At 46.7% G+C, this 24338-nt stretch overlaps 1 protein-coding gene across 5 annotated transcripts in view; it reads right to left on the bottom strand.

The window, feature by feature from the left end:
- Positions 1-6510: 6510 nt before the first annotated feature.
- The window catches only part of ZDHHC14 (zinc finger DHHC-type palmitoyltransferase 14), a 302308-nt gene continuing 284480 nt past the window's right edge, over positions 6511-24338 (bottom strand). Inside the window, exons 9-10 of one of the 5 annotated variants that reach the window (XM_040628000.1) lie at positions 8678-8827; positions 6511-6629 (exon numbers count right to left, since the gene is read on the bottom strand). In XM_040628000.1, coding sequence (XP_040483934.1) covers positions 8693-8827 — 135 coding nt within the window. In that variant the 3' untranslated portion in view covers positions 6511-6629; positions 8678-8692. Of the gene's footprint in view, positions 6630-7505; positions 7843-8677; positions 8828-12815; positions 13035-24338 lie in introns of those variants that run through there. The other 4 variants (XM_040627999.1, XM_040628001.1, XR_005834421.1 and 1 more) reach the window with 4 other exon arrangements.

Here is a 24338-nt window from a genome sequence, read left to right as displayed (position 1 = left end):
CCGGAGCCCGATTTTATTTTATTTTTAATAAATACATTTCACTGCCCTCTGCTTGGTTGCCAGATCCTGGCTCCCCTCAGCTGCCTGCAGGCTCTCGTCAGCCAGAATGAACCTTCTCTTGAGGCTGCCCAAGCCGCTCCCACACATCACTGCCCGGTGTGACCCCCGGGCCCCGTCCTCCCACAGCTGCAGCTCAGCTCACCCCGCCAGCAGGAGCTCAGCATTCCTGCCAGCCAGGGCCCCGGGGCTTCTGTTCTCCGGGCTGCCAAGTTCAATGCATAAATTCCAGTCCGCATTCTACGGGGCCTCCAGTGGCCTGTGACAGGCCCTCCTTCCTGGAACTGCACACCCCCATTCTTTCTTGCCTTACGTGTATCTCTTTCCAAGGGCCCTTGTTCTTCTGCGGACACTGTCCATGTTTCCCAGGGTCTGACCATGACTTCTTTTCTCTGCCATTCTCCTTACGCCGAATGTGAATGTGGATGCTTCCCTGGTTCAGACCTTTGGCCCAGATCTCTCTTTTGAACCCCAGTGTCACCTGTACAAGCCCCAGCACATCTTCCTCTGACCGGATCACGAGCATCTCACACTCAACAAGTACCATCAGCCAGACCCCACCCTCCCATTGTTTTTTATTACTATTCCACACTCAGGCATTCGTGCCCTCATTCATTCCGTGAGTATTTATTGAGTACATACTGTGTGCTTGTCACTGCGCTTGTGCTGATAATGCAGCCCTGAATAAGCCACCGTCCCAGGCCTCACCAAAAGGAAATGGCGTCACCATCCACATGGTGACCTAAGCCAGAATCCTGGAGTCATCTTCCCATATTGCATATTTACAATCATTTGGTCAGTAAGTTTGATCTCTTCTTCTATTTCTTAAATAAGTCTGGAATCCTTCCTCCTCTTCCTCCCACTGTGACCATCTTTTCTCGGGTCCTTGTACTTTCTTTTCTGGATGCTGCAGGAAGCCCCTCACTGGCCTTCTCATCCAGGGACTGCTGCATCCCAAACCATCCTGTGTAATGCTGGCATCATGAGACTTCTGAAACCACATTTATGACATCGCCATTTCCCTGTATAACATTTTCCCAAACACCCTCCTAACCTTTAGAACAAAATCTATGCCCCTTGGCGTGATATAAAGGGTTTTCCTTGTTAACCTGGCTCCTGTCTACCTCTTGGTCTTCTCATCCCCATTCTTTTTGGGACCTATGCTCCGGTCACAGAGACCTTTCTCAGGCCATTCCGTTTGCCTAGAATGCCCCCCCACCCCACACACACCCCATTCCCCTCTTTGACTACCAGCTCCCCTATTTATCCTGCAAAACTTGTTCGGACGCAAGTCTACCAGACAGTGGTGCAGTGAGCCTTGCAGAACAGGGAGGGGCACCATGCACACCTGTAGCTGTAGATTATTGGGACTGTTTTCAGACATGCGGTAGTCCAGTGTATATGGTAGTGTCGAGTGCCGCCGGGGCCATCCACAGGGCTGCTCCTGGAAGGGTCTCCTGGCCCTCCCAGTGTGCGTTTGGCGACTCTTCTCTGTCATGGCCAAGTCACACCATCCTGTAATCATCTGTTTATTAGTCCCGGAGCTTCTTTGGAAAACGAGCTCTTAAAGGAGGGGATGGGGTCTTTTATCCCTGTATCCCTGACAGCAAGGAGCATGCAGGGCCCCTAGTAAATGCTCTGTAAACGTTTGTTGAGTGAAGGAATGTAATACAGTGGTAGCCAAGGGCACGGACCCCCGAGCGAATCCCAGAGCTGCTTCTCTGTCGTGCAGCTGGGGCTCCTCGCTATGCAGAGCAGTCACTTCTTGTGATGATGTGAGGCCTCAGGGAGGAAAGTGGCTGTCCAGCTCCCGGCCCGTAGGGAACAACTGGTGACTCTCATAATGATGGAGTATTTGCAGGTGTCCAAGTTCCTTCTCTGCTGTGCTTTACAGTTCATGTGTCTGGACGCCCTCCATCAGTTTATTATTATTTCAACCTTCCTGATTTTTACTACAGAATCGGGATAATCCTCATGTTACAGATATTTTTAACTGCCAGCTCCTGGGTCGGAGTGGGTGGGGTGGGATGGGGGGCTGGGTGCGAGAGATGAATTGTGGCTCCAAGATCTCGGGTGTGGCCGTGTGTGAGCTACGGTAAAACCCAACGGAAGGGCTGTCAGAACCCTCTGGATTATCTGGCTCTTCCCAACTGCCTCGGGGCTTGGGGGCTGGCCTCATTTGCATATTGGCCCCCCTGTCCTCCGGGTGGGAGGCTCCACTTCCTGCCGCCCACAGCGGGCTGGAGTCGGACCTCCCCTATGTGTTTGACGATGTTGCCCCCTAGGGATCAGGCCCAATTTTCAATGACTATTGACTTGCTCTCTGAAGCCTCGCCTACCCGTGTGCAGTGTTAGCAACTACAGGGGTGCAGAAGTGTCCCCCACCCTCAAGGTAGGATGTCCCCATTCAAGGACCTGGACGCCTTGATAATCCTGGAGAAGCGTCGGCCAGGACTGGAAAGCTGAAGAACTCTGCGTACAACAATAGAGGAATTACTGTGCCCTGACGAGGACTGCAGTGAACCGGGGCGAGCAATCGTATTTACAGAGAACTTTGCCGTTCACAGCGACCTGCGACGTGCATTTTCTTGTTTGACCCTTTCAACCAGGCCAGTGAGGATGGTGTGAATGAAACAAACATTTTGTTGGGAGACCCACAGTTAATATCATCACATTGGCCGCAACTGCCTTGACAGTCACCGGATGTCATGTCTCATCGCAAAGGTCACGCTTGAAACAAAGTGTCATTTCAGAGGGGAAAAAAAAGTCCCCATGAGTATGACTCACCAGCAGTACTTTTCTGTCGTACCTGAGCTTTCTCCTCCAGCGTCTCCAGTAGCATCTGGAAAGATCAAAGCATGAGGTAGACAGACGTGATGACTGGAGAGGCCTTTCGAGGATAATTTTCAATTTCTGCCTTGCAACCGTGATCCTAGAAATTATGAAAAGGCACTTTTAGGGGCGCCTGGGTGGCTAAGTCATTAAGCATCTGCCTTCGGCTGAGAGCGTGATCCCAGGGTCCTGGGATCAAGCCCCCACATCAGGCTCCCTGCTCTGCTGGGAGCCTGCTTCTTCCTCTCCCACTCCCTCTGCTTGTGTTCCCTCTCTTGCAGGCTGTCTCTCTCTGTCAAATAAATAAATAAAATCTTTAAAAAGAAAAGAATAAAGAAAAGGCACTTTTAGGATCAAAAGCATTTATTTAAAAAAAAAAGATTATTTATTTGAGAGACAGAGAGAGCGTGAGCAGGAGGAGGGGCAGAGGGAGAGAATCTTCAAGCAGACTCCCCACTGAGCCCGGAGCCCGGATCTCATGACCCATGAGATCATGACCCATGAGATCATGACCTGAGCCGAAACCAAGAGTCGGATGTTTAACTGACTGAGCCACCCAGGAACCCCCTATTAAAAGCATTTAGCTTCATTTCTTCATACGAATGGAAAATCAAAATCATTCTGAGGTCGTGGGTTGTTTTTCTTTTAAAGATGCAAAACAACTCTCAGACAATTGCTATTAAATCCCTCACATTTAAGCTTAAATCACAGTGACATTGTCACATCATATCTATTTGAGGAAGGTTAACCCAAATATTGGCAAAGGGTCCTTTTCTTCCTTTAATCTTTGAGGGGAAAAAAGAGGAGCTCCAAAATTATTCCAAACAGTCTATCAGTAGTCCCTATTGCTCCAAACATTCAGAGTAATGTCCACATGCGCGGAGCTGGTGTTTTTCTATCCCAGATGTATTCTTTTCCCCTCCAAGAAGTGAGGAGTGACTAACAGTCAGGATTATGGTGCCAAGAGCAGCCACTAGGAGAGAGAGACAACTCAGAGAGAGAATTTCTCCCTAGAGATTGTGAAATACTCTTTTTCAGGAGACGAAGCATGTTTCCCAGCTTCCCCTCACATCTCTGTAGCCGGAGCTGGGTCACATGGCGATTGCATCTCCCACTGGCCAGGGAGTTTGTTTGGACATTTTTTAGGGGGGTAGAATGGATTTCGGGATGTTAATCACCACTTTGGATACTGTTTCTGGAAACGTTGATAGCCAGACCAGCTGTTCTTTGGTTTAAGGCAGATCAGAGTCCTGACTGCTTCCTTTTGAGGGTCTTTAGTGATTAAATGAAAACAAAAACAAAAACAAAAACAAAAACAAAAACAAAAAAGAGAGAGAGAGAGAGATGTAATTATGTTTGTACTCAAAATTTGGAGAGCAGGGCATACCTGTTTTGTACATGCAGACAATTTACATTCTCATGGAAAAATTCTTCAATTCCAGGGGCCATCCCATCGACAAGGAGGGGAGGGGATGTTTGTTGGGTCTGTCTCCATGATTTGAGTCTCTCCACGACTCTCCAGGACAGCGGAGAGATCCTCTCAGGGCATCTGGGCAGCCCCTGGAATCATGATGAAATCGCTTGCATAACCTCCACCCCCAGGAAAATACATTTAGTCAAAATTAAAGTCTTCTGATTTGCAATCAGAAGAACATTATAAGTCAAATGAATCTTCTGACCTTATTTTCAGAGGGGCAGCCTCTGAAAGCAGGACAATTAAAGTTTGTTTTCTCCAGGATCTGTCAGCGCTGTGAGACCAGCGGGGTCCCCAAGGTTCAGAAACAGCAGGTACAGGGCAGAGTTTCCTTTCCCTAAGATTGTTGCTCTTTCCAGAAATAACTTAGCGTCCTGAAATAGTTCCTGGAAGTTGTAACTGGAGAACAGTCAGACCAGGGGAGATGCTTAACGTTGGGGCAAAAGTGAGGCTTGTGCGGAGTCCAGCTGGGAGAGAGGCAAGAGATCTCCTCAGTTATGTCCTTGGGTCTTTTTAGTTCTGGGGGTCTTGGGTTCCAATCTGTCAAGATGAGCCTTTAACACGTGTCTCTAGTAGTATATCTACCTTTCTAGATGGCCGCATGTCCCCTTTTCTCCCTGCGCTCTTATCTGACTACAGCACTGGATGCTTTGAAGTTCTGCAAACTGCATAGTTACGAGAGAGAGGGCTTATTCAGAAAATCTGCTGGGAAACCCAAGAACATAGGACAGAGTTATGATGTGTTAATGTCCACTTCTACGATGTACATGCATGCCCATTTCACACGATGTTATGTGTGTGTAGACCCGGTTTCAAGAAAGCATGTTTATGTCTCAAATCACAGGAGCATCTGCTAAGTGCAAACACTGTTGGCTGTCTACCCAACAGGCACTCTGACGTCTTCCTTGCTAACAGAACCCGGATCTTGTTCAGGTGTCTGTCCTCTCTGGGTTTCTCATTTCCAGCCCTAGAAGCAGAATCTTGATGACTCTGGGACTGGTAGTCCCAGTGGCTGGTTTAGAATGAAGATATGACTAGTTCTGGCCAACGAGACCTGGCCAGGGGTGGGGGCAGAATCTGAGGCTTCTGGGAAACGTCTCTTTGTTTCTTAAAAAATAAAGAAAGAACAGCCCCTCGTCATCCTCTGGACTTTGTTACAGCTGTTTGTGATCTTGGGATGTGGCAGCCATCTTGTGAAGACGTGGAGAACCAACCTAAGGGCAAAATGGACTTAGTATGGTGGACTGAAGAAATGTAAACTTGCTTGGATCCTTGCAGACTTCAGAGTTGCTGAATTAATCAACCCCGAAGCAGCTCTACCCTTGAATTTCTTGTCATCAGATTAAATGCCCTTGTTTAGAACATGTTGAGTTTAATCTGAAAGCATCCTAAACAATAATCCATAGCCAGCTGTTGTCCCTATTCACAGGGTGCTGGATCCTCCCCCCCCCCCCAGCAGCTCTTTTACCTTCCCTCTGAGCAGGAGTCCTTCTAAGATTTGGGGACGCTCTCCATCCTGAAGCTCACTTTGAGGAACAGAAACACTCGGCAGCACAATTACCACTGCTGATGGTAACTGCCCGCACCCCTTCGGTATCCACTCTGTGAGGCCGGCGCCTCACAGTCTTAGTCTCTGCCAACACGGTCTTATTTAATTGTGAAAATGCCTCCATGAGGTGGGGACTCGTATTATTCCCATTTGATAGGTGAGAAAGCCAAGGCCCACAGAAGCTAAGTAGTTTTCCCAAGGTCTCAAAGCTAGCAAGGGATGAAACTAAGGGTCAAAACAGACTCTGGCCACAGCCTCACCCACGCCCTGACCTTTCAACTCTACCATCAAGGGAATAGCGCACACACGGGGCAGAGAGCTTGCTGCCTGACGGTTTCTCAGAATCAGTATGTGAGTTCTCTGGGAGAGGTGAAATCTAATTAGATTCTGAAGGTAATGGATATATAAACTTCACTGCTTGACATGAATTCTCTTGTGAATTTTACTTAACGTCTCTGTACTTTAGATTCTCTATTTGTGAGGTCATGACAAAGAGACTTTCCACGACCTACTTCCTCAGGCTGTGAGAAGATACACACAATAACGTATCTAAAAGCATCCTGCAATATCGAGAGGAAAAATACACAGAAAGCCAGGCCATTGTTAATGTGATTTTAATAACTCCTCCCAACTCTTTGGATGTTGATAGTGCAATGGAACATGATAATTTGTTGAAAAATTTCCATGCTGCTCCTTAAAATCGGAGGAGAAAGGGCTCTGTGGAAATATAAACGAGAAATCAGATGAATTGGCAGCTACCCATCAAATATGTTTTAATGTTCAAGATTTTACATTGGACAGAAGGCAAGTTTGTGGTAAGTGAGGGGACATTTTCCCTATTTTACGTTGGTGTTTATAAAACATATGGAAGGAATGGACCCTTTCTTTTCAAGGAAAAGCTTCTTACAGATATCTGATGTCAACCTAAATTATATTTTATATTATTTAAATGTGACCAAACTAAAACTAGGTACAGCTTACAAGCTAAAATTAATATGATCTACCAGTGCTTATAGATCAAATACAATTATAGAACTAAGATAAATTTACAAATAAGATTAAAACAAAATGACAAAACTAAAAAAATTCAGACTAGTAACATTAATTTAATAAGATGGGTGATATTGTTTTGTTGAAATAAAGGAAGTTGGGTTTAACAATATATAGAGCAAAACTCTTGTTTGGTCCTTTACTTATAGGTTCTAGTTCAAGACTCAGGCTGTCTGGATTAAAATCCCACCTCTGCCTCTTACTGGCTATGTGACTGTGGGCAAGTTAGTTGACCTCTCTGAGCCTCAGTTTCCTAATAGGAAAATGGAGATAATAACAGCACTCATCTCAAGAGTTCTAGAGGAGTTTTAGGAAGATGATAATATCTGTCAATAAATCAGTTGGCACAGTGCCAAGGACATAATAGGGGCTTTTGGCTGTTACAACTAATATTACTTGGTGTTTTTTTTAAAGATGTATTTTATTTATTTGAGAGAGCGAGTGAGAGAGGATGAGCCGGGGGGGCAGAGGGCGAGGGAGAGTGAATCTCAAGCAGACGGCGCATTGAGCATGGAGCCCAAGGTGGGGCTTGATCTCAGAACCCTGAGACCATGTCCCGCGCTGAAACCAAGAGTCAGACACCCAACCAACTGAGGCACTCAGGCACCCCAAATCTTGCTCTCTATTTAGCACTCTATTTTCCTTATTACAGACACTCTTGTTTTCCTTGAAGTTGCAAAGAAAGACAATCCAGATGGAGCCAAGAAAGTGCCATTGCAGCCCCATCGGGACCCTAGTGAGGTGCTCGGATGGACAGTCTTCCAGGTCCTTCTTGGTCCCAAGTGGTGAGAAGATGCCATGAATCTTCTGTGGCATGGGGAGACTGAATAAGGCTGTCAGCACTGCTCCCATGGGGTAGTTGATCGCATTTGAGAGAATCCTGGAAGCCAGAGAAATAAATTTTCTGCTAATTGTTACCTCCATCAATCTGTAAATGATCAGTGGAGTTACATTTTCTTCCACATTTGCTTACAGACGTCCTAATTATATGAAAGATGATACCTGGAGACTGGTGCAATAACAGAGGGGCTACCAGAGCCTCTTAAACACATAGATGATTTGTGGGGAGGATGGGGAGGTGGGGTGGGCAAAGGCCCTGGCCTCGGGGTCAGAAGATGGGTGGTCTAGTCTCTGTTCTGCCTCTCAACTACTCGGGACCAGCCAGGAGTAATCATGATAATATAAAAAGAATAGCTTCTGTTCTCAGTACGGAGCATTTACCATATTGCAGGGGTTAGATTAGTTGTTTTATATACAATCCGTCATTTAATTAGCACGACCCCTCCTCCAACTCACTCTTAAAAGAAAGAGATTTACTTATGATTAAAACAGGTCATTTCAGGCAGGGTAAAGACCTCTGAAAATCCAGTCTCCAGTAAAAGCAATAAGACCACTGTCAAAAATGGTCAAAATCAACTCTTTCATGGCTCTGAAAACTAACCGAAGGCTTGCAACAATACCAGAGACTTTCATTCAAGATAAATAGCTGGGATCTGGTAAGAACAGTGATCTTCGTGAAGTGTCAGCTGGCCCGATTCCAGCCCCTTCTCCCCCCAGCTCCTCAGTAGCCTTGATGGTCCATAGACTTGCGACTACCCACATGGCGCCATATTACTGAGCCGTAACCTGGACCGGAACACTGACACGTGCGACAATGGGGATGAACCTTGAAAACAGTATGCCAAGTGACAGAAGCCAGACACAGATGACCATACCTTGTGTGATTCCACTCACGTGAAATGTTCAGAAGAGGCAACTCCATAGAGACAGAAGGCAGGTGACTGGTCGGCAGGGGCTGAGGGTGAGGAGTAACGGGAGCGGCTGCCACTGGGTATCGGGTTACTTCTTGGGATGTTGGAAATGTTCTGAAATCAGGCAGTGGTGATGGTTGCAGACCCCGTGAATATACTAAAGACACTGAATTATATACATTTTTTAAAGATTTTATTTATTTATTTGAGAGAGCGGGAGCACGAGTGGAAGGATGAGCAGAGGCAGAGGGAGAGAGAGAATCTCAAGTGGACTCCACGCTGAGCGCAGAACCCAGTGCGGGGCTCAGTCCCACAACCCCGAGATCACCACCTGAGCCGAAATCGAGAGTCAGCCGCCCAACCAACTGAGCCACTCAGGTGCCTCTGAATTATATACATTTTTAAAGGGTGTACTTTATGGTATGTAAATTGTATCTTAATAAAGCTGCTATCAAATAAAATGAATGAAATAAAAGAAAACAGGTAATTCATGTCCATGGTAGAAAAGAAACCAAACAGCCCCAAAGCATTTAGAATAAAAGGCAAGTCTGTTTTCATTCCTGTCTCCCTGCTTCTAAGTGTCTTTGTCTTGTGTTATTGTGAGGTCTTCAAGAGATTTTTTTTTTTTAAGAGAGAGTGAAAAAGAGCACGCGTGTGCACATGCGGGGGGGGGGGAGGGAGAGAGAGAATCCCAAGCAGGCTCCATACCCAGCGCAGAGCCCAATGAGGGGCTCCGTCTCATGACCCTGAGATCATGACCCCAGCTGAAATCAAGAATCAGATGCTTCACTGACTGAGCCACCCAGGCGCCCCCCCTTTCAGAGACTTTTTAATGCATTCCCAAGTACATAAGTCCATGTATATGCACATTTGTGTATAAATGGTAGCATACTATACGTTCTCCTCAGGTCCTTGCTTTTTCATTTAAATGTCAACATTTGGCAACCATTCCACATTAGGACATACAAATATACTTCATTTAAAAAAATTGCTACAAAGTCTGTTTTTGTATGGATGTGCCATAATTTGTTTATCTGGTCCCCTAATGATGCATACAGGTACGTTGTTCCCAATCTCATATTATTAAACATACACAGAATCAATGGATTTATGTATTTTCGATTTTGATAGATATTGCATTTGCAATGCCATTTGCGATGATCGCTTCTTTCCCATTGGCCAGAAGTCACAAAGCAAACGTAAACCACAAAGCAGCATTTAGCTGCAGTAGAAGCTTGGAAATGCATTCTTTATTCTGGGTGGCAATGTGCCTTGTTAAAAATTTAATTGCAGTGGAAGAAAGATACAGAGGGTAAGAAAGAGATCTTCTTTGAAACTTTGACTTTAAAAACACTCTCTGTGTCCTCTTCCTATTGTCTGAGCCATTGTCTGAGTCTCCCATGAGGAGGCATCCCCTGCTACCCTCCCCTTGCTGCAGTGCTGGTGTTCCCAGGGTTGGACCTTGGCTTCTCAGTGTGCCTACTCTCCTCGGGCAACCTGTGCGTCCCACCGACTTCGCTGCCATCCCTATGCTGACTCCCTCACCATACCTCCGCCCTGTGTCCGGACAGGGCTGCCATGGTTCTCAACTGCCTGGTATCTGCCTACCCAGGAGCAGAACCATCCCAGGCCTACCATTTTTCAGTCTCCTCCTAAAATCAAGGTTTTGTTAGAAGTCCAAGCTGGGACGCACAGGATTTAGGTGAAATTCTCGAACCGCAAATCTCAGGTGCTCCTGGATCCCTCTCAAGACTTTCAAAGGTTCATGGGATGGTGCTTAGCAGGGTCCCTGAAGGAGGGGACTTCTAAGGCAACACCTTCAAACTGGTGATGAAATTCTCAGATGTAGGTTTGGCAGATGAGGCCCCCTTTACTTACTTACTACGGGTTACTTGGGGTGATGGTGGGGGCTTGCTGAATCTGGAGAGAATCATGAAGGTGTTGCAAAAAAGGGGAAGCTTACCACGTGTCACCCTTAGATGTCTCTGTGGACCTCAGCCTGGGACTTTACCTCTCATACACCCATGATGCTGACAGATGCCAGGTGTAAATAAATGCGAAGAGGACAAGCTGGATTGCTCTGTTTCCTCTGCGACACAGGAGCACGTGGAATCTATGACCCTGGAGGGAAGACCCCAGCACCAATAACCTACCAACTACTAGACATCTCTGTCTCTTGGGATCCGGGTAAGTCTCTTATCAGAACTCATGCTGCCCCCTGCCTGGCTGCCTGAGGACCCACTCTCAGTCATGAAGGCTGAGCTCCAGTGTGGTCTGAAGCCTCTCCTGACTTTTCAAGGAGAATTTGGCCAGCTCCTCCTTGAAGCTCTCACACTGTTCCCTTCCATACTCCTACCACCCGCATCCCATCCCCATCCAAGGAAGGCATAATGTAGCTCCCATGTTGTGTTTCCTTCTTCCTTGTTTCGTATTTTGCTTTATTTAGTTTTGGTGTCTTGGTTGGATAGCAACTTTTCCATTTCTAACAAACTTTGAATGTGCATACCTTTGGTTGTGGATCCTGTGAGATCAATTCCTACTGAGAACAGTGTACGATGTGCTTTGGCTGAAACCATCCAATCAGTGAGCTCTGAGTTCACCTGCTACTCTTTTTAGTGAATCTTAGACTTCTCTCCAGTTTCAAGCCTGCCTTTTGCCCAGGCCCTAAGCCTCTGACACCAACTCCCATGAATCCTATATGAAGTAGGAAGTGGTAGTTGTCTAAGGAGAAGAGTGTGCTCAGAGCCATCTAGTACATTCTCTGTTGCCAGTGGAAGGAGTATGGCACTGGGAATTGGAAGACTCAATGTTTTGTCCTGGTGGTGTCTCTTCATTGTGTGTGGAGAAATCACTTACGTGGCTGGTGGTTTATTTCACCTGTAAAGTAATATTATCTCACAGACCTTTTGTTGGCATGGTGTTTGGTCTGTGAGACATTACCGGTACAGTGCTTAGGGCTTCTAGGAAGCCTCAAAGTCAAAATTAATAAGAACTTAAATGCTTGAAATTCCTTTAGTTAAATTCGGTGTTTGTGAAACTTCCATTACATTAGAAAATGATCTGTGGATTACATTTTTTTTTTACTTTGTAAAAATTCCTGAATGTCTAAATGATCTCCAAGAAATGATTGCTGACCCTAAATTAGTTATTGAGCAAAACAAAAAATTTCAAAGTAATATGGTAATAAAGTGAGATGTGGGCACATTTCAGTGTGTTTGCTGTGAGTTGGGGGCCACAAAAGTCTGAGTCCTAGAACTCAGGGAGATCTTAAAATGGCCCTGGCTGTGAGGATTAAGGGCCTTATACAGGTAACTAGTGAATTACAGAAAAATGCATTCACTACTATGAAAAATCTCTAGAACAAATGCCATTGTCCCAAGATGCCACCAGCCAGGCATGTCTGGTTAACCAGTGGTTCTGAGGTCTACTGGATCATTCAAAGTGCTGGGGAAGAAGGTCAGGGTGGTGCCTGAGAATGGGTCTTCTAACCAGTGCTCCCAGTGAGTCTGGCAACTGGGCAGATTTGGGAACCACTGGACTGTAATCCCATCTCCTCTCATTTCGTTTTGCCCTTGGTTTGCCCTTTTGGAAAAGAACAGCTGATCACCCTCCTCTCCACCACATTTCTTCATGAACTTGACTGCGGCCAAGTCTTTCTTAGCCAGGCAGGATACGCCCAAGGCCGTTCATAACACAATCAAACATGGCTCCATCTTCAGCCCTTTCCTTCTCAAACCTCTCCCGGTCCATAAGAACTCACGTCCCAGCCCCCCCCTCCCTCCCCCCTCCCAAACCTCATCCTTCGCACTGTCCTTGAATTTCCTTCTCAACTCTCGGATGCTGGCTGGAACATCTTTTGTCTTTCCTGCTCTCTTGCTCCAAGTCTCAGCTTCTGCAAAATGTTTCCTATTCTCGAGTGTTGCAACAATGGACAGTGGCAGGGATTTCCGGGTGAGAGTGCTGTAAGTGCTGCAGGCCGAGAGACCGGAAATAGGAAACAAACAGTGTTAGATCCTCCAGAGACCAGCCAGCGGGACCAAAGTGTTTGGGGGAGGGAGGAGGGGAAGAGGGAGGTTCACCTTTGGTCTTCTGGGCGTATTACCTTTCCTGGGGCAGGAAGTCAGTTGACCAGACAGAGCTTTAGAGCCAGGTGGGGCCTGACTCGTCACTAATCCAGGCTGGAGGTTGGAAGGATGCTGTCTGCTGGAAACGTGACACTTGGTCATTTTAGTAAGAGTCTTATTTTGGCTGCAAAGGTAGAGGGGGGCGCCTTCCTTCCCTGGGGGAGGCCTTCCCGCCTTGAGGTTGGTGTGTTTGGCTCCTGTGTGTGAAGAGAATGCCACCAGAATTATTCAGCATTTATCGACAGGCCCGCAGTATGCCACAAAAACTGCAGATGTAAGTATTTTTAATGGAATGCAGGTAATTATAGGTAGATAATTAAAATAAAGGTGAATTTCCCTGTTGTGTGAAGTATTTGCTGTCCTTCTACTTCGCCTATTAACAGCACAGCAGTAACACCCCACCAGCCGCGTCATGCAGGGTTTCTCCACGTGCGGCCCGTCGGGGGAGGGGCTGTTGAGAATGCCGATGACTGGGCTCAGATGCAGGCAATCGGAGTGTCTGGGGCCAAGGGCCTGGGAATCTGCATGCTTAGCTCCGACTCTCCAGTGTTTCTTAAGAATTCCGAAGTTGAAGCGTCATCGATCAGTCAAGACTCACTACGTGCTCGGGACTCTGTCTGATGAGAAAAAAGTCCTCACGATCTTATGAAGTAGATACTGTCATCTGCGCTTTTACACCAAAGCTTAGAGAAGCTGATAGCATTTCTAAGGTCACACAGACGGGAAATGGCGAACTCAGGTCCATCTAACACTAAAGCCTGAGCCCTTTCCAAGCTGCCCTGTCTTCCCGCGGAGGCCCCATGGTACTTGTGAACTTTCTTCTCCCAACAACTGCTGGATTTATTCTCCTTTTGATTGTGGGGTGCTCACAGCTCCTAGGAGTCCCTGCGCCCCACGGTACCGGGTGCTTTGGCTGCCCCTGGACACTCGTCTTTTTGGAAACTCTGATGATTAGCAGCAAGGTGTGGCAGATGCCGTTGGGAACCCATCCAACACCCATTTGCTCCCCTCCCAGTATCAGGTGACTATGCGTCAGGAGGGACTGGGCCTGGCTATTGTCCCTGGCATGTGGTCCTTAATTAGCCAAATTAGATGGGAATTCACTCTGCCCGCCCAGGCTTCAGCGATGGGCATCTGACCCAATTCAATGAAGATTCGAGAGAAAGTCTGCTGGGAGGTTTCTGAGAGGGACTCCTTCTTTATCAAGAGCCGTCCAGGCTGTTCCAGAGGAAGAGGCCAGGCCAACACGCAGGACAGTCCGGGGGCTGCTGTCCTGCTGGAATCTCCGAGGACACAGCCCCCCAGGGCCGCACAGGGCTCTTGCTCACACAGAAAGCAGGCCAAGGGACCCCCTGCAGTTGCTCCCAGGGCCGTGCATGGGCAGGACTCCACCTCCACCCACTGAAACCCGAGCCACCCGCTGTTTCCAATCCCAAATGTACACGTTCACAGCAACTGAGTAAAGATTTTAAACCACACAACTGTCTAGGCGCAGGAGGCCTGCTGGTGAGAGCGGGTGGCTCCCTGTCGAACCAAAGCCAAATTCTAGTGTCTCCGGAAGTCAGTTTATGCCAAAGCTCTTACGAGAGGATGAACCTTCTCCGTTTGGAATCTTCGGGAGGATCAGGCGAGATCTTGGCTGCCCAGGACTCGTGTCATCTTTGGCAGATTTGACGGAGCCGTTCCGGGCCATGGAGGGCCTGAGGGAGCGGCCAGGCCCTGGCTGACCCGGCCTCCAGCTGGCAAAGCCCCCGCTGTTGGCTTTCTTGCTCTCCCCCCAGCCTCGAACTGTCCACCTCCTCAGGACGTCCCTCGTGAAGCGCCAGCGTCCTTGTCAGGCACCGTCCGCCAGCGCGCCAGGACCGAGGACTCAGATCCCCTGTCCCTCCTGGCTCCGAATCCAGAAGCTTCCCCGACCCGGCTGACCCCCAGCTTCCTGGCAGGCCTCAGCCCGACCTCTGGAGTCTGTGAGCCTCAGTCCGGGTTTCCACATTATACAATACAGCGGCAAACAATTTTAAATGGTTTCTAAAAATACAAGTTTCTTCCTCCTTAATTAGTGCAATTACGCAGGCGCAGGGCAGAGAATGAAGAAATCGTCCCAGAGCCCACATGCAAAAAATAACTCCCAAACCAAAGGAATCCTGACACCCGCGGAGAGCTACCGCTGGGTCTTTATTTTCCACCTCCTCCTCGCGGTTTAATATTATTCCCGGCCGGACACTGGTATTACTTGTGTCATAATGAGGATCGCTGCTGTTGTTACACCCACCACTGCTCTTACGATGATCACTCTTACCGTGGGTCGTTGAGGAGTGCGTTGTGGTGCAACACTGAATAGAGTTTCTCTGTTCACACACGGGGTCTGATTTAACAAAGATGATTCGGAGACCTCCCCTAAAGACACAAGTACATAGCACCCAGCCCTGGCTGTCTCTGTGACCGTCACGTGCCTCTGAAAGTTGAGGCTTCTGAAATATTCCAGGCCCCTCCAGAGGCAGGGACCACCACAGGCTTGCAGAAGACACTGGGGGAGGGTGTCTGTACTTTCCTGAGCCTATGGAAACATCTGGAAGCTTCCCTCTACATCCTACCGACCACACTTGCAGGCCTGCAAGCGACAGCCAGGCCTCCCAGGACAGACCTGTCCCACACAGTTTTTAAGTCAACTCGGGGCCTGGAAACCGTTCCTGCAAGCCTGGAGGGGACGTGAATGGTGTCCTTGGCCCTCCTGAGACTCTGTATTTTTTCTAAATAAGCTTGAAGCAGAGGGACTGCTCCTTTCTACCTAGAATGCCAGAGAGTGGTTTTAACCCCCACCAGAGCCTCCAGATATTTTTCTAAGTCAGTTTAGGAGTTTGGGAGCAGCCATTGCCCACAGACATGCGCACAGAGGGCCTCCACGGACTGTCTGTCTTGGGAGATTTTCTTTTTTTTTTTTTTTTTTAAAGATTTTATTTATTTATTCTACAGAGACAGAGACAGCCAGCGAGAGAGGGAACACAAGCAGGGGGAGTGGGAGAGGAAGAAGCAGGCTCATAGCGGAGGAGCCTGATGTGGGGCTCGATCCCACAATGCCGGGATCACGCCCTGAGCCGAAGGCAGATGCTCAACCGCTGTGCCACCCAGGCGCCCCTTGGGAGATTTTCTAAGTCCCCTCAGGGGGCCACAGGGGGCTGGAACTATACTGCAAGGCACAGAGAGGGCCAGTGCCCACTTGACCAACCCCAGAGTTTTCTAAGTTCTCCAAGGAAACCCTGGAATGGCTGCTAGCTGGGGGACACCGAGGGTAACACCCTCCGACAGCTCTGGTTGGAGATATGGGAACCAAGACATCCCCACCTTGAGAGGCCCATGAAGACCAGATGGCAATAAGATTTTATTTTTTTTATTTTATTTTTTAAAAAAGGTTTTATTTATTTATTAGGGAAAGAGAGAGAGTGAGTATGAGTGGGGAGGGGCAGAAGGGGAAAGAATTTGAAGCAGACTCCGCACTGGAGCCTCATGTAGGGCTCAATCCCATGACCTCAAGATCGTGACCCGAACTGAAACCAAGAGTCGGACACTTAACTGACTGAGCGACCCGGGTTCCCCAAGATTTCATTTTTAAAAAGGTTTGTTTTAGAAGAGAGTAGCAGTTTCTTATGTCCTCCGTAGTGAATACTTTTTTTTTTTTTTATTAACCAGCAAAGATTGCCCACTTTTTGGAAACAGCACCCAGAGTTCCTATCGGGCAATATTGAGGCCCTGACCCACTCTCAGAACTAAGAGCCTAAATAGGGCTTTACCCAAGCTGCCGGGGTCGAGCAGGCAATCCAGGCCTCAGCCAATAAGGGTAAATGCAGTGGGGCAGAGAATGTCGGAAGGCGCTGAGTGCTATGAGAACACTTGGCAAAGTCCTATATTCCTGGGGAGAGGAGCCGACAACTTTCAGCTGTTGAATATGTGGTGTTTTCCTGGCAATTTGCAATCTTTTTTTTTTTTTTAAAGATTTTATTTATTTATTTGACAGAGAGAGAGACAGCAAGTGAGAGAGGGAACACAAGCAGGGGGAGTGGGAGAGGAAGAAGCAGGCTTATAGCGGACGAGCCTGACATGGGACTCGATCCCAGAACGCCAGGATCACGCCCTGAGCCAAAGGCAGACGCTTAACGACTGAACCACCCAGGCGCCCCTGCAATCTGATCTCAATGCTGAAACCCCTAACTGGTCTCCCTTCTTCCCTGCCTCCAGGGTCACCCCATGCCAGTCCTTTTCTCTACCCAGTAGTCCAGGTGGTCTTTTCAAATATAAACAAGTCTTTTTGGCATGTTCCCCTTAGCACTTGTGATGTTTGGTGATAGGGTTCCTGCTTCCCTAACCTGCCCTGTGCTGCGTTTTCATGTCTTGCCCATCACATGGAGAGCTCCTTGAGGGCAGGGATCATATATGACTAGAGTGCCATCCATAGGACTGCGATTTCCATTATGAAACCCAATTGCGATACCAGTTGAAAGTAAATACAGTTAGACACAAGACGCGGGAAGAACATCTCTGCAAGCAGAGAATGACATTCTCTCTGGATTCTAACAAAAGATCTAACAGAAGCTTACATTTAGAAGAGAGATTAAGTACAATCCAAGGGATTTGGACCGAACAAGGAATCATTTCAAAGTTTCACCACTTGATCTCAGCAGGTGCGCTCCAGGAGGTCTCACTCTTCCCACAAGTAGTAACTCATTCTGACAAACATCTTCTTAAAACATACTATCCATTTAATACAGAAACCAATCTAGCATCATGTAATAACCATGCTCTTTACATGATCGAAGAGACATGGTTTTCACTATAATAAGCAAGTAATCATCAGAGCCATGAGCAGACTCAGATCACAATTTCCACCTCTTGCTTCTTAGGAGAAGAACCTTCCTTCCTTTCTAAAGTAACACCCCTTCATTGGAGAAAAATTTTGAAGATACTGATAAGTAGAAGGAAAATGAAAATCATCCATTAGCCTCTACCCAGAGGTAACCACTATTGATAATTTGGCTTATATCTCTCCATTTTTAAAAAAAGGATTCTTGGGATATAATTCACGTGAAGGTGACTCATTCAAGATGTACAGTTCACGTGTTTTTAGTATTTTCTCGAAGTGCTGTATCCATCACCATAATCAACTTTAGAATATTTTTATTACTCCAAAAACAAATCCTGTACCCCTTAGCTTTCACCTCTCCAATTTCCACCTCCACCCCAGTCCTAGGCAACCATGAATCTACCTTCTGTCTCTGTAGACTTGCCTATTCTGAACGTTTCCTATAAGTGGCATCATACATCCGGTGTTCCTTTGTGACCGTCTTCTCGCGCTTAGCTTCATGTGCCTGGGGTTTCTCCACGCTGCAGCGTGGGGCAGGGGTAGACAGGCTATGCTGTGAGAGACCTTCCTCATTGTCTAGTAAAAGAATCAATTACATTTTCTTCTAATCCTTTTATGGTATATTTTTTAATGTTTAAAGCTTTGCTTTGGATTTTATTTTGATATAAGTAAGAAGCGACTTGGGAATGTGACTTTGAATTTCCCTACTCTTATAATTCTCCACTGATGGGAATTCTATCTTTATCACGTTCTAAATTCCAGTATACATATCGGCCCTCTAGGCCACCTCATTGAGAGAGTCTCCGGTTTAAAATTAGAAAGGCAAAGCAGGGAAGGATTTTGCAGAGTGACCTGAAAGCTGGGGCTTGAACCTACAGGTCTTACTTCAGCCTGATCTCTCTGGGAGGGACAGCTGCCTGGACTTTGAATATAGATTGCTCAAGGCTCAGTGAACATGGGAGTAACTGAAAATTGTAACCTCTATCAGGTTTCTAGCAGAGAATTTTAAATAAATCACCTTTGGAGGAGGTGTGAAGCGGCAGGCAAGAAGAAATAGCATCAACACCTTCATCTTTTTCACCAGGAAAAACAACTGAGGACAAAGTTGAACATCTGTTTCTAGGATTCCTGGTTAAGAAGGAGGAAGGTCTTTAAAACCTGCTTGATGCCCAGTCTCAGCTGTGCCTACATTAGAACATTAAGTGGGGGCACCTGGGTGGCACAGCAGTTAAACGTCTGCCTTCGGCTCAGGGCGTGGTCCCGGCGTTATGGGATCGAGCCCCACATCAGGCTCCTCGGCTATGAGCCTGCTTCTTCCTCTCCCACTCCCCCTGCTTGTGTTCCCTCTCTCGCTGGCTGTCTCTATCTCTGTCGAATAAATAAATAAAATCTTTTAAAAAAAACCTTGGAAATTAAAAAAAAAAAGAACATTAAGTGGCCCTGGGGAGACAATGGGGGTCCCTTTCAGAAGACACTGTTCTACTTGCTGTAAATAGCAATACAGCATTCTAACCGAATCTCAGGGAATCCATGCCTCTGGGACTAGAGCAAGGAATCATTGGTACAATCTAACCTTGGCGGGAAAAAGTAATATTGCTTCTGGACTACGCCATGATGTCGTATTTCCTGTGGAGAACAGATAATATCACGAATTTACTATATCCTGCAAATGCCAAAAAACAACTTTTGCGAAGGCAAAGGTGGAACTTTGTTTCAGATACAGGTTAAAGGAGCTAAAACATGTCATACTGACAGACTCTTGCCTCTGAACTCTTACTGCTCGTTCTTGATGCCACCCATTTAAGAATCAATTATGTTTAACCTCATGTCAATTGGAGGTGACCCTGTAAAGTTTTGAGCGAAACAGACTTGTACTCCCATCCCATGTATACTTGCAGACCTAGTATTCCTTTCAGGCTCTGGGAAATTTGCAGGGTGAGGGCTGTATGTGTTCTATTTCCTCCTGGTTACCTCCAGCTTTGAAATCCTGATTCCACAAAATCAATTCAGTTCATGAAACATCTCTTCATCCCAACCTGTGCTTCACTGCCCTAACTGGCCATGACCTTGATAACTTCATTTTCCAAGATGCCAGCATCCAAGGCTGTGTATGCAGCTGACTTACTGACACTTTGAGGCCATGGAGAGGTTTATATCTGTAACATCTGACTCTAAATCCAAAGTTAAGCTTGAATTAAATCTAAAACCAATGATCAGATCCTTGGTTTGGTATTTTGTCCTATTTCATCAAGGGTTTCTGTCTCACTGCCCATATTTCTGCCCACTTCTGTGCTATCTTGTCTCTTCTCTCCCCTCCCTGACCTTCTCCCCTTGCTTACTTTCTCCTAACCTCTTATGCAGAGCACTTTGGCTCCTTTTTCCCCCCCACTATCTTCTTCCAGACAAAATAATGCAGACTGACCTCCCAACTAGACTGACCTATTAAGGTATTTTTGAAAACAAAGGCAGTTCTTTTCATGAGTGGAACTCTAGGGTTAGCTGGTAAATAACATTTTATTGGATAATTGGACAATTCCTGGTGAAAGCAACCTTATGATAGCTCTGAATTTTACTTAACCCTGGTGTTTAAAAAAAATATTTTAGTTAAATAGTGAGGTAGGGCCAGGGATAGCTCCTGTTCTGTAAGCTGTATTAGAAAAACTCATGATTCACTGGGCATTGGGTAGAGTACTCCCCAGGGTCTTGCCTCAATAGTGAGGAACAATGAGCCCTAGATTAAACATGACTGTAGTCCACTTAATAAATTTTAAAGGCAAGACAGAAAGAATCAAACTATTCCCAAGTAACTTACCTTATCAAGAACAAATTCAAGAATATCTACAGGAATACAGAAATATCCAGTATTTGACAAGGTAAAATTCACAATGCCTGGCATCCAATCAAAAATTGCCAGATATACAAAGAAGTATAAATATACTATTCACTATTACTCACTACATATACTATTGAAAATCACATAGTAATACTTCTGATGTACTCTATCGGTTGAAATAGTCAGAAGCCTACTCAGATTCAAGGGATATAGACTCCACTTCTAATGGGAAGAGTGCAAAGAATTTCGAGGCCATATTCCAACACTACCACACAACCCAAAACCCAGTGTCTTAAAGCAACACCATTTGTTTAAATCATGATTCTGTTTGTGTGGCAGTTTGTGTGGTCTGAGCTAGGCTTGGCTGATCCTGGTGGGACTCTCTTACACCTCTATGCTCAGCTGGCAGGCTGACTGGGAGTTGGCTGGTTTATGATGGGCTTGGTGGAATAGCTAGGATGTCTGGGGCTTCTCTCCATATGGTTTCTGATCCTCTAGCAGACTGTCCTGGGTTTTTTACATAATGGCCTCAGTGTTCCAAGGCAGTAAGACACCAAGCCCCACTGGGAGACCGTTTTTCAAGTCTCTCTTTCTTTGTGTTACTATTACCCTATCGGCCAAAGTAGGGCAATAGCCAAGCCCAGAGTTGGTGTTGGAGGGTACTGCCAGCAAGTAGGTACAGGGAGAAGAATCCATGACCATTTTTCCAACCTACCACAAGTACTATGATTATCCTCATCTTACAGATAAGGGAACAGTAACAGCTAGGTTAAATAACTTGCCCAAGATTACACAGCTAGTAGGTGATGGAGAGAAGATTAACCCAGGCGATCTGGTTCCCGCATCTGTGGTTAGAGTGATTGCGTTGAAGTTTGGGGAGTGTCAACTCAGGCCACCTACAAGGGGAGATGTGGGCTGACCTGGAATCCTGAATATTGGGGAAATGTATCCAAGATGCTGACCTCTTACCGAGTCAGTGTGTGCGTGTGCACTTGGGTCAACGACTGTAGAGAGTCAACCTGTATTCAGCATCAGGAAATCTACCAACAGCGATACCATTTGTGGAGATGAAAGTGGAACAAGAAAAATACAAACTAAAAATTTGATTTTACTGTGGAAAAGCAATGCCAGCTCTAGGAATAGATGAGAACTGATGATTATTTCTGCTCGTTACCACGATCACTTTTCTAGCAAACACGTACTGAGCTTCCACGGTTCGCAGGTGCCACGTGTGTTGCTGTGGCTGAAGAAAAGATGAGTCTAGTCTTCAGGAAGCCGACAGCCCAGTAGGACCAGAGGCACAGTAATGATTACACATCACAGTACCGTGTCATTAATTTCAAGTTTTGATTATAACAAGCTCTGACTGTGTTCTGTTTGCTTTTGCCCCTGTAGCATGATTATTCTAATCACTGCTTAAAGAATTCAAGGCAATACTGCCGAGAATTGATGGGACATAATGAATATGGCATCTCTGACCTGCTAGAGATGGTTCAGCGCCATGGGAGCCTCACCCAGGGGTCCCCGGCAGAAGACTAGAGGCCTGTCCCCTGTCCCCAAGCACAGATGTCAAACAGACACTTGTCCCTGATGTGGTCTGAACCTCCCCAGGCCTACAGATATCCTTGTTCTCGGGTTGTACGAGGAACGGAGGCTCCTTTCTCCACTCTGGGTCCTTGGCTCAGTTTTTGGAGGATATTCAGAGGTTTTGTAGAAAATATTCATTCAAACCCAAACAGGAAAAGCCTGCCAGGCTCTCGGCAGCCTCTGGGAAGCTGGTTTTCTTGGTGCCTGGAGGAAACCTCCCAGGGCTGAGGCTGAATGATAGATCTGGCACAGGAGGCCCACATCCAGAGTGTGAGGAAATACATGACAGGAAACGGACTTTGCAGCATAACAGACCTGAAGTTATTCGTTCTCTGTGAGAATTGAGCTCCCTTGGGGATTATTTTTTTTTAATGTGATTCTGAACTACTCTTTTAAGCGAATGTGGTTTTCTAAGATTAAAGAAACTTTTAATATAAGGGAAAATAATTTTTATCATTTACGCTCTGTCAACTTTAAAAAGAGTTTTGAGGTAGCTTAAAATATGAAAGCGTGTACTAAGTAGGGCAGGGAAAGTAGAGATAAGAGGCGCTCAGAAGCCAGGGGCAAAGGGTGAGGTGGATAAATTTAGTGCTCATTCTGGAAGTTACTAATTCAGGACATAAAGGTGGTGTGACAGATTGTTTAGTTCATGTTGCCTGATTAGAGAAACCCTTCTAGACAGATGGATATTTTCCAGGAACCGAATTTTATAAGAGATTTCTTGGGTGACTCTTCATACGAGGGGCATTAGCTAGTACTTTGAACGCTGTCTTTGCAACAATGTTCTAAACGATAGAAAAACTTTAAAAGCAGAAAATATGAGCAAGCATCAGTGTTCCCTTGCAGGATGACCAGTCTTGTACCTTCTCTGAGCTTCTGTTCACTCGCTCCCTGCCAACCTCACAAGGCAATGAAAGGGGAAGAAAAACACTTTGCTCACTTTGCTGTAGGGGAGAGAGGAAAGGGCTGCAGGAGTTGCTGGCAGTAATGGTGGGAGTTGAGAACAAAGAGAGAAAAGTGAATTTGCAACACAAGTAACCACGGAGAGTGTGATGAGTTTACTACCAGAATACAGATTTAAGATGGTGTGTGGTCTAGCCCTAGGCAAGACCTAAAAGGATCTTCTTCTCCTCTTCTGTCCAGAGTGTGCATATCCGCTATCCCGAAGCATTGTGGTCAGGGAGCTCATTTTCAGGCTGAAATAATAGACGCATGATTTTTACCTTCACTTGTGTCCGCCAAAAAAGGGAGGTCATTATTGGAGAAACAGATTTGACATTTAGATACTGAAAGTTAGGGCGCCTGGGTGCCTCAGTTGTTAAGCGCCTGCCTTTGGCTCAGGTCATGATCCTGAGGTCGCTGGATCGAGTCCCACATCAGAATCTCTGCGGAGCAGGGAGCCTGCTTCTCACTCTGACCCTGCCTGCTCTCATGTTCTCTCTCTCTCAATCAAACAAATAAATAAATATAATCTTTTTTTTTTTTTTAAAGTAGGTACTGAAAGTTAAGAAAAAATTACCCCTTTGCAGCTTAGGGTTTAGGAAGAAAACATCACAGCACCTTACCTCTTGAGCCTGGAGCTCGGGCTGCATCAGATTCGATGGTTATAAAGGATCGCTTTCTGCCAGCGCCCTGTTCCTCTCGCAGGAAAGGCCTGGAAACCATGTGCTCCAAGACGCTGGCTCCACGGGAGAGGCCGCAAGCCTCAGCGCCCGGAGTCAGAGGATCATCAGGGAGAGCTGGTCTGTCCTCTCTGGCAGCCTGGAGAGGCTCCTCCGAACAGCACAGGGACCACTTGGAACTCTGAAGCCAGGATTCCTCTGTGCCTTAATCTTTGCCTTCCTAGGACTCGTTCATTCAATCAACACGTGTGTTTTGAGGGTCTCTGCGCGGCCAGGCATTGTGCATGGGACTCACGCCACAGAGAACCAGAGAAGGTACGTCCCTGTTCTCCTGTCCCCACACTGAAGAGCCGAGAAGCACTAGGAAAGGCGAGAACAGGGTTGACAGAGACCCCGGGGCAGGGTAGAGACTGGGTGGGGGGCGGTGCTGGGCAGACTTTCCCAGGGGTGAGGCTCTGGAGCAGGTGGGTAAGTGAAAGGGAAGGGTGCTCCTTGCAGAGCGCATGCCAAGCCCCTGGGAGGCTGGAAGGGAGAAAGGCCCCACGAAGGCCCTTGGGCTTCATCCCAAGAGAAGCGGAAGCCCTTGCAGTGTGGTAGGCATGCG

The sequence above is a fragment of the Ursus maritimus genome, unplaced genomic scaffold (genome assembly GCF_017311325.1).
Source record: "Ursus maritimus isolate PB19 unplaced genomic scaffold, ASM1731132v1 scaffold_13, whole genome shotgun sequence".
Lineage (NCBI taxonomy): Eukaryota > Metazoa > Chordata > Mammalia > Carnivora > Ursidae > Ursus > Ursus maritimus.
This window is presented reverse-complemented; position numbering and strand designations above follow the sequence as displayed.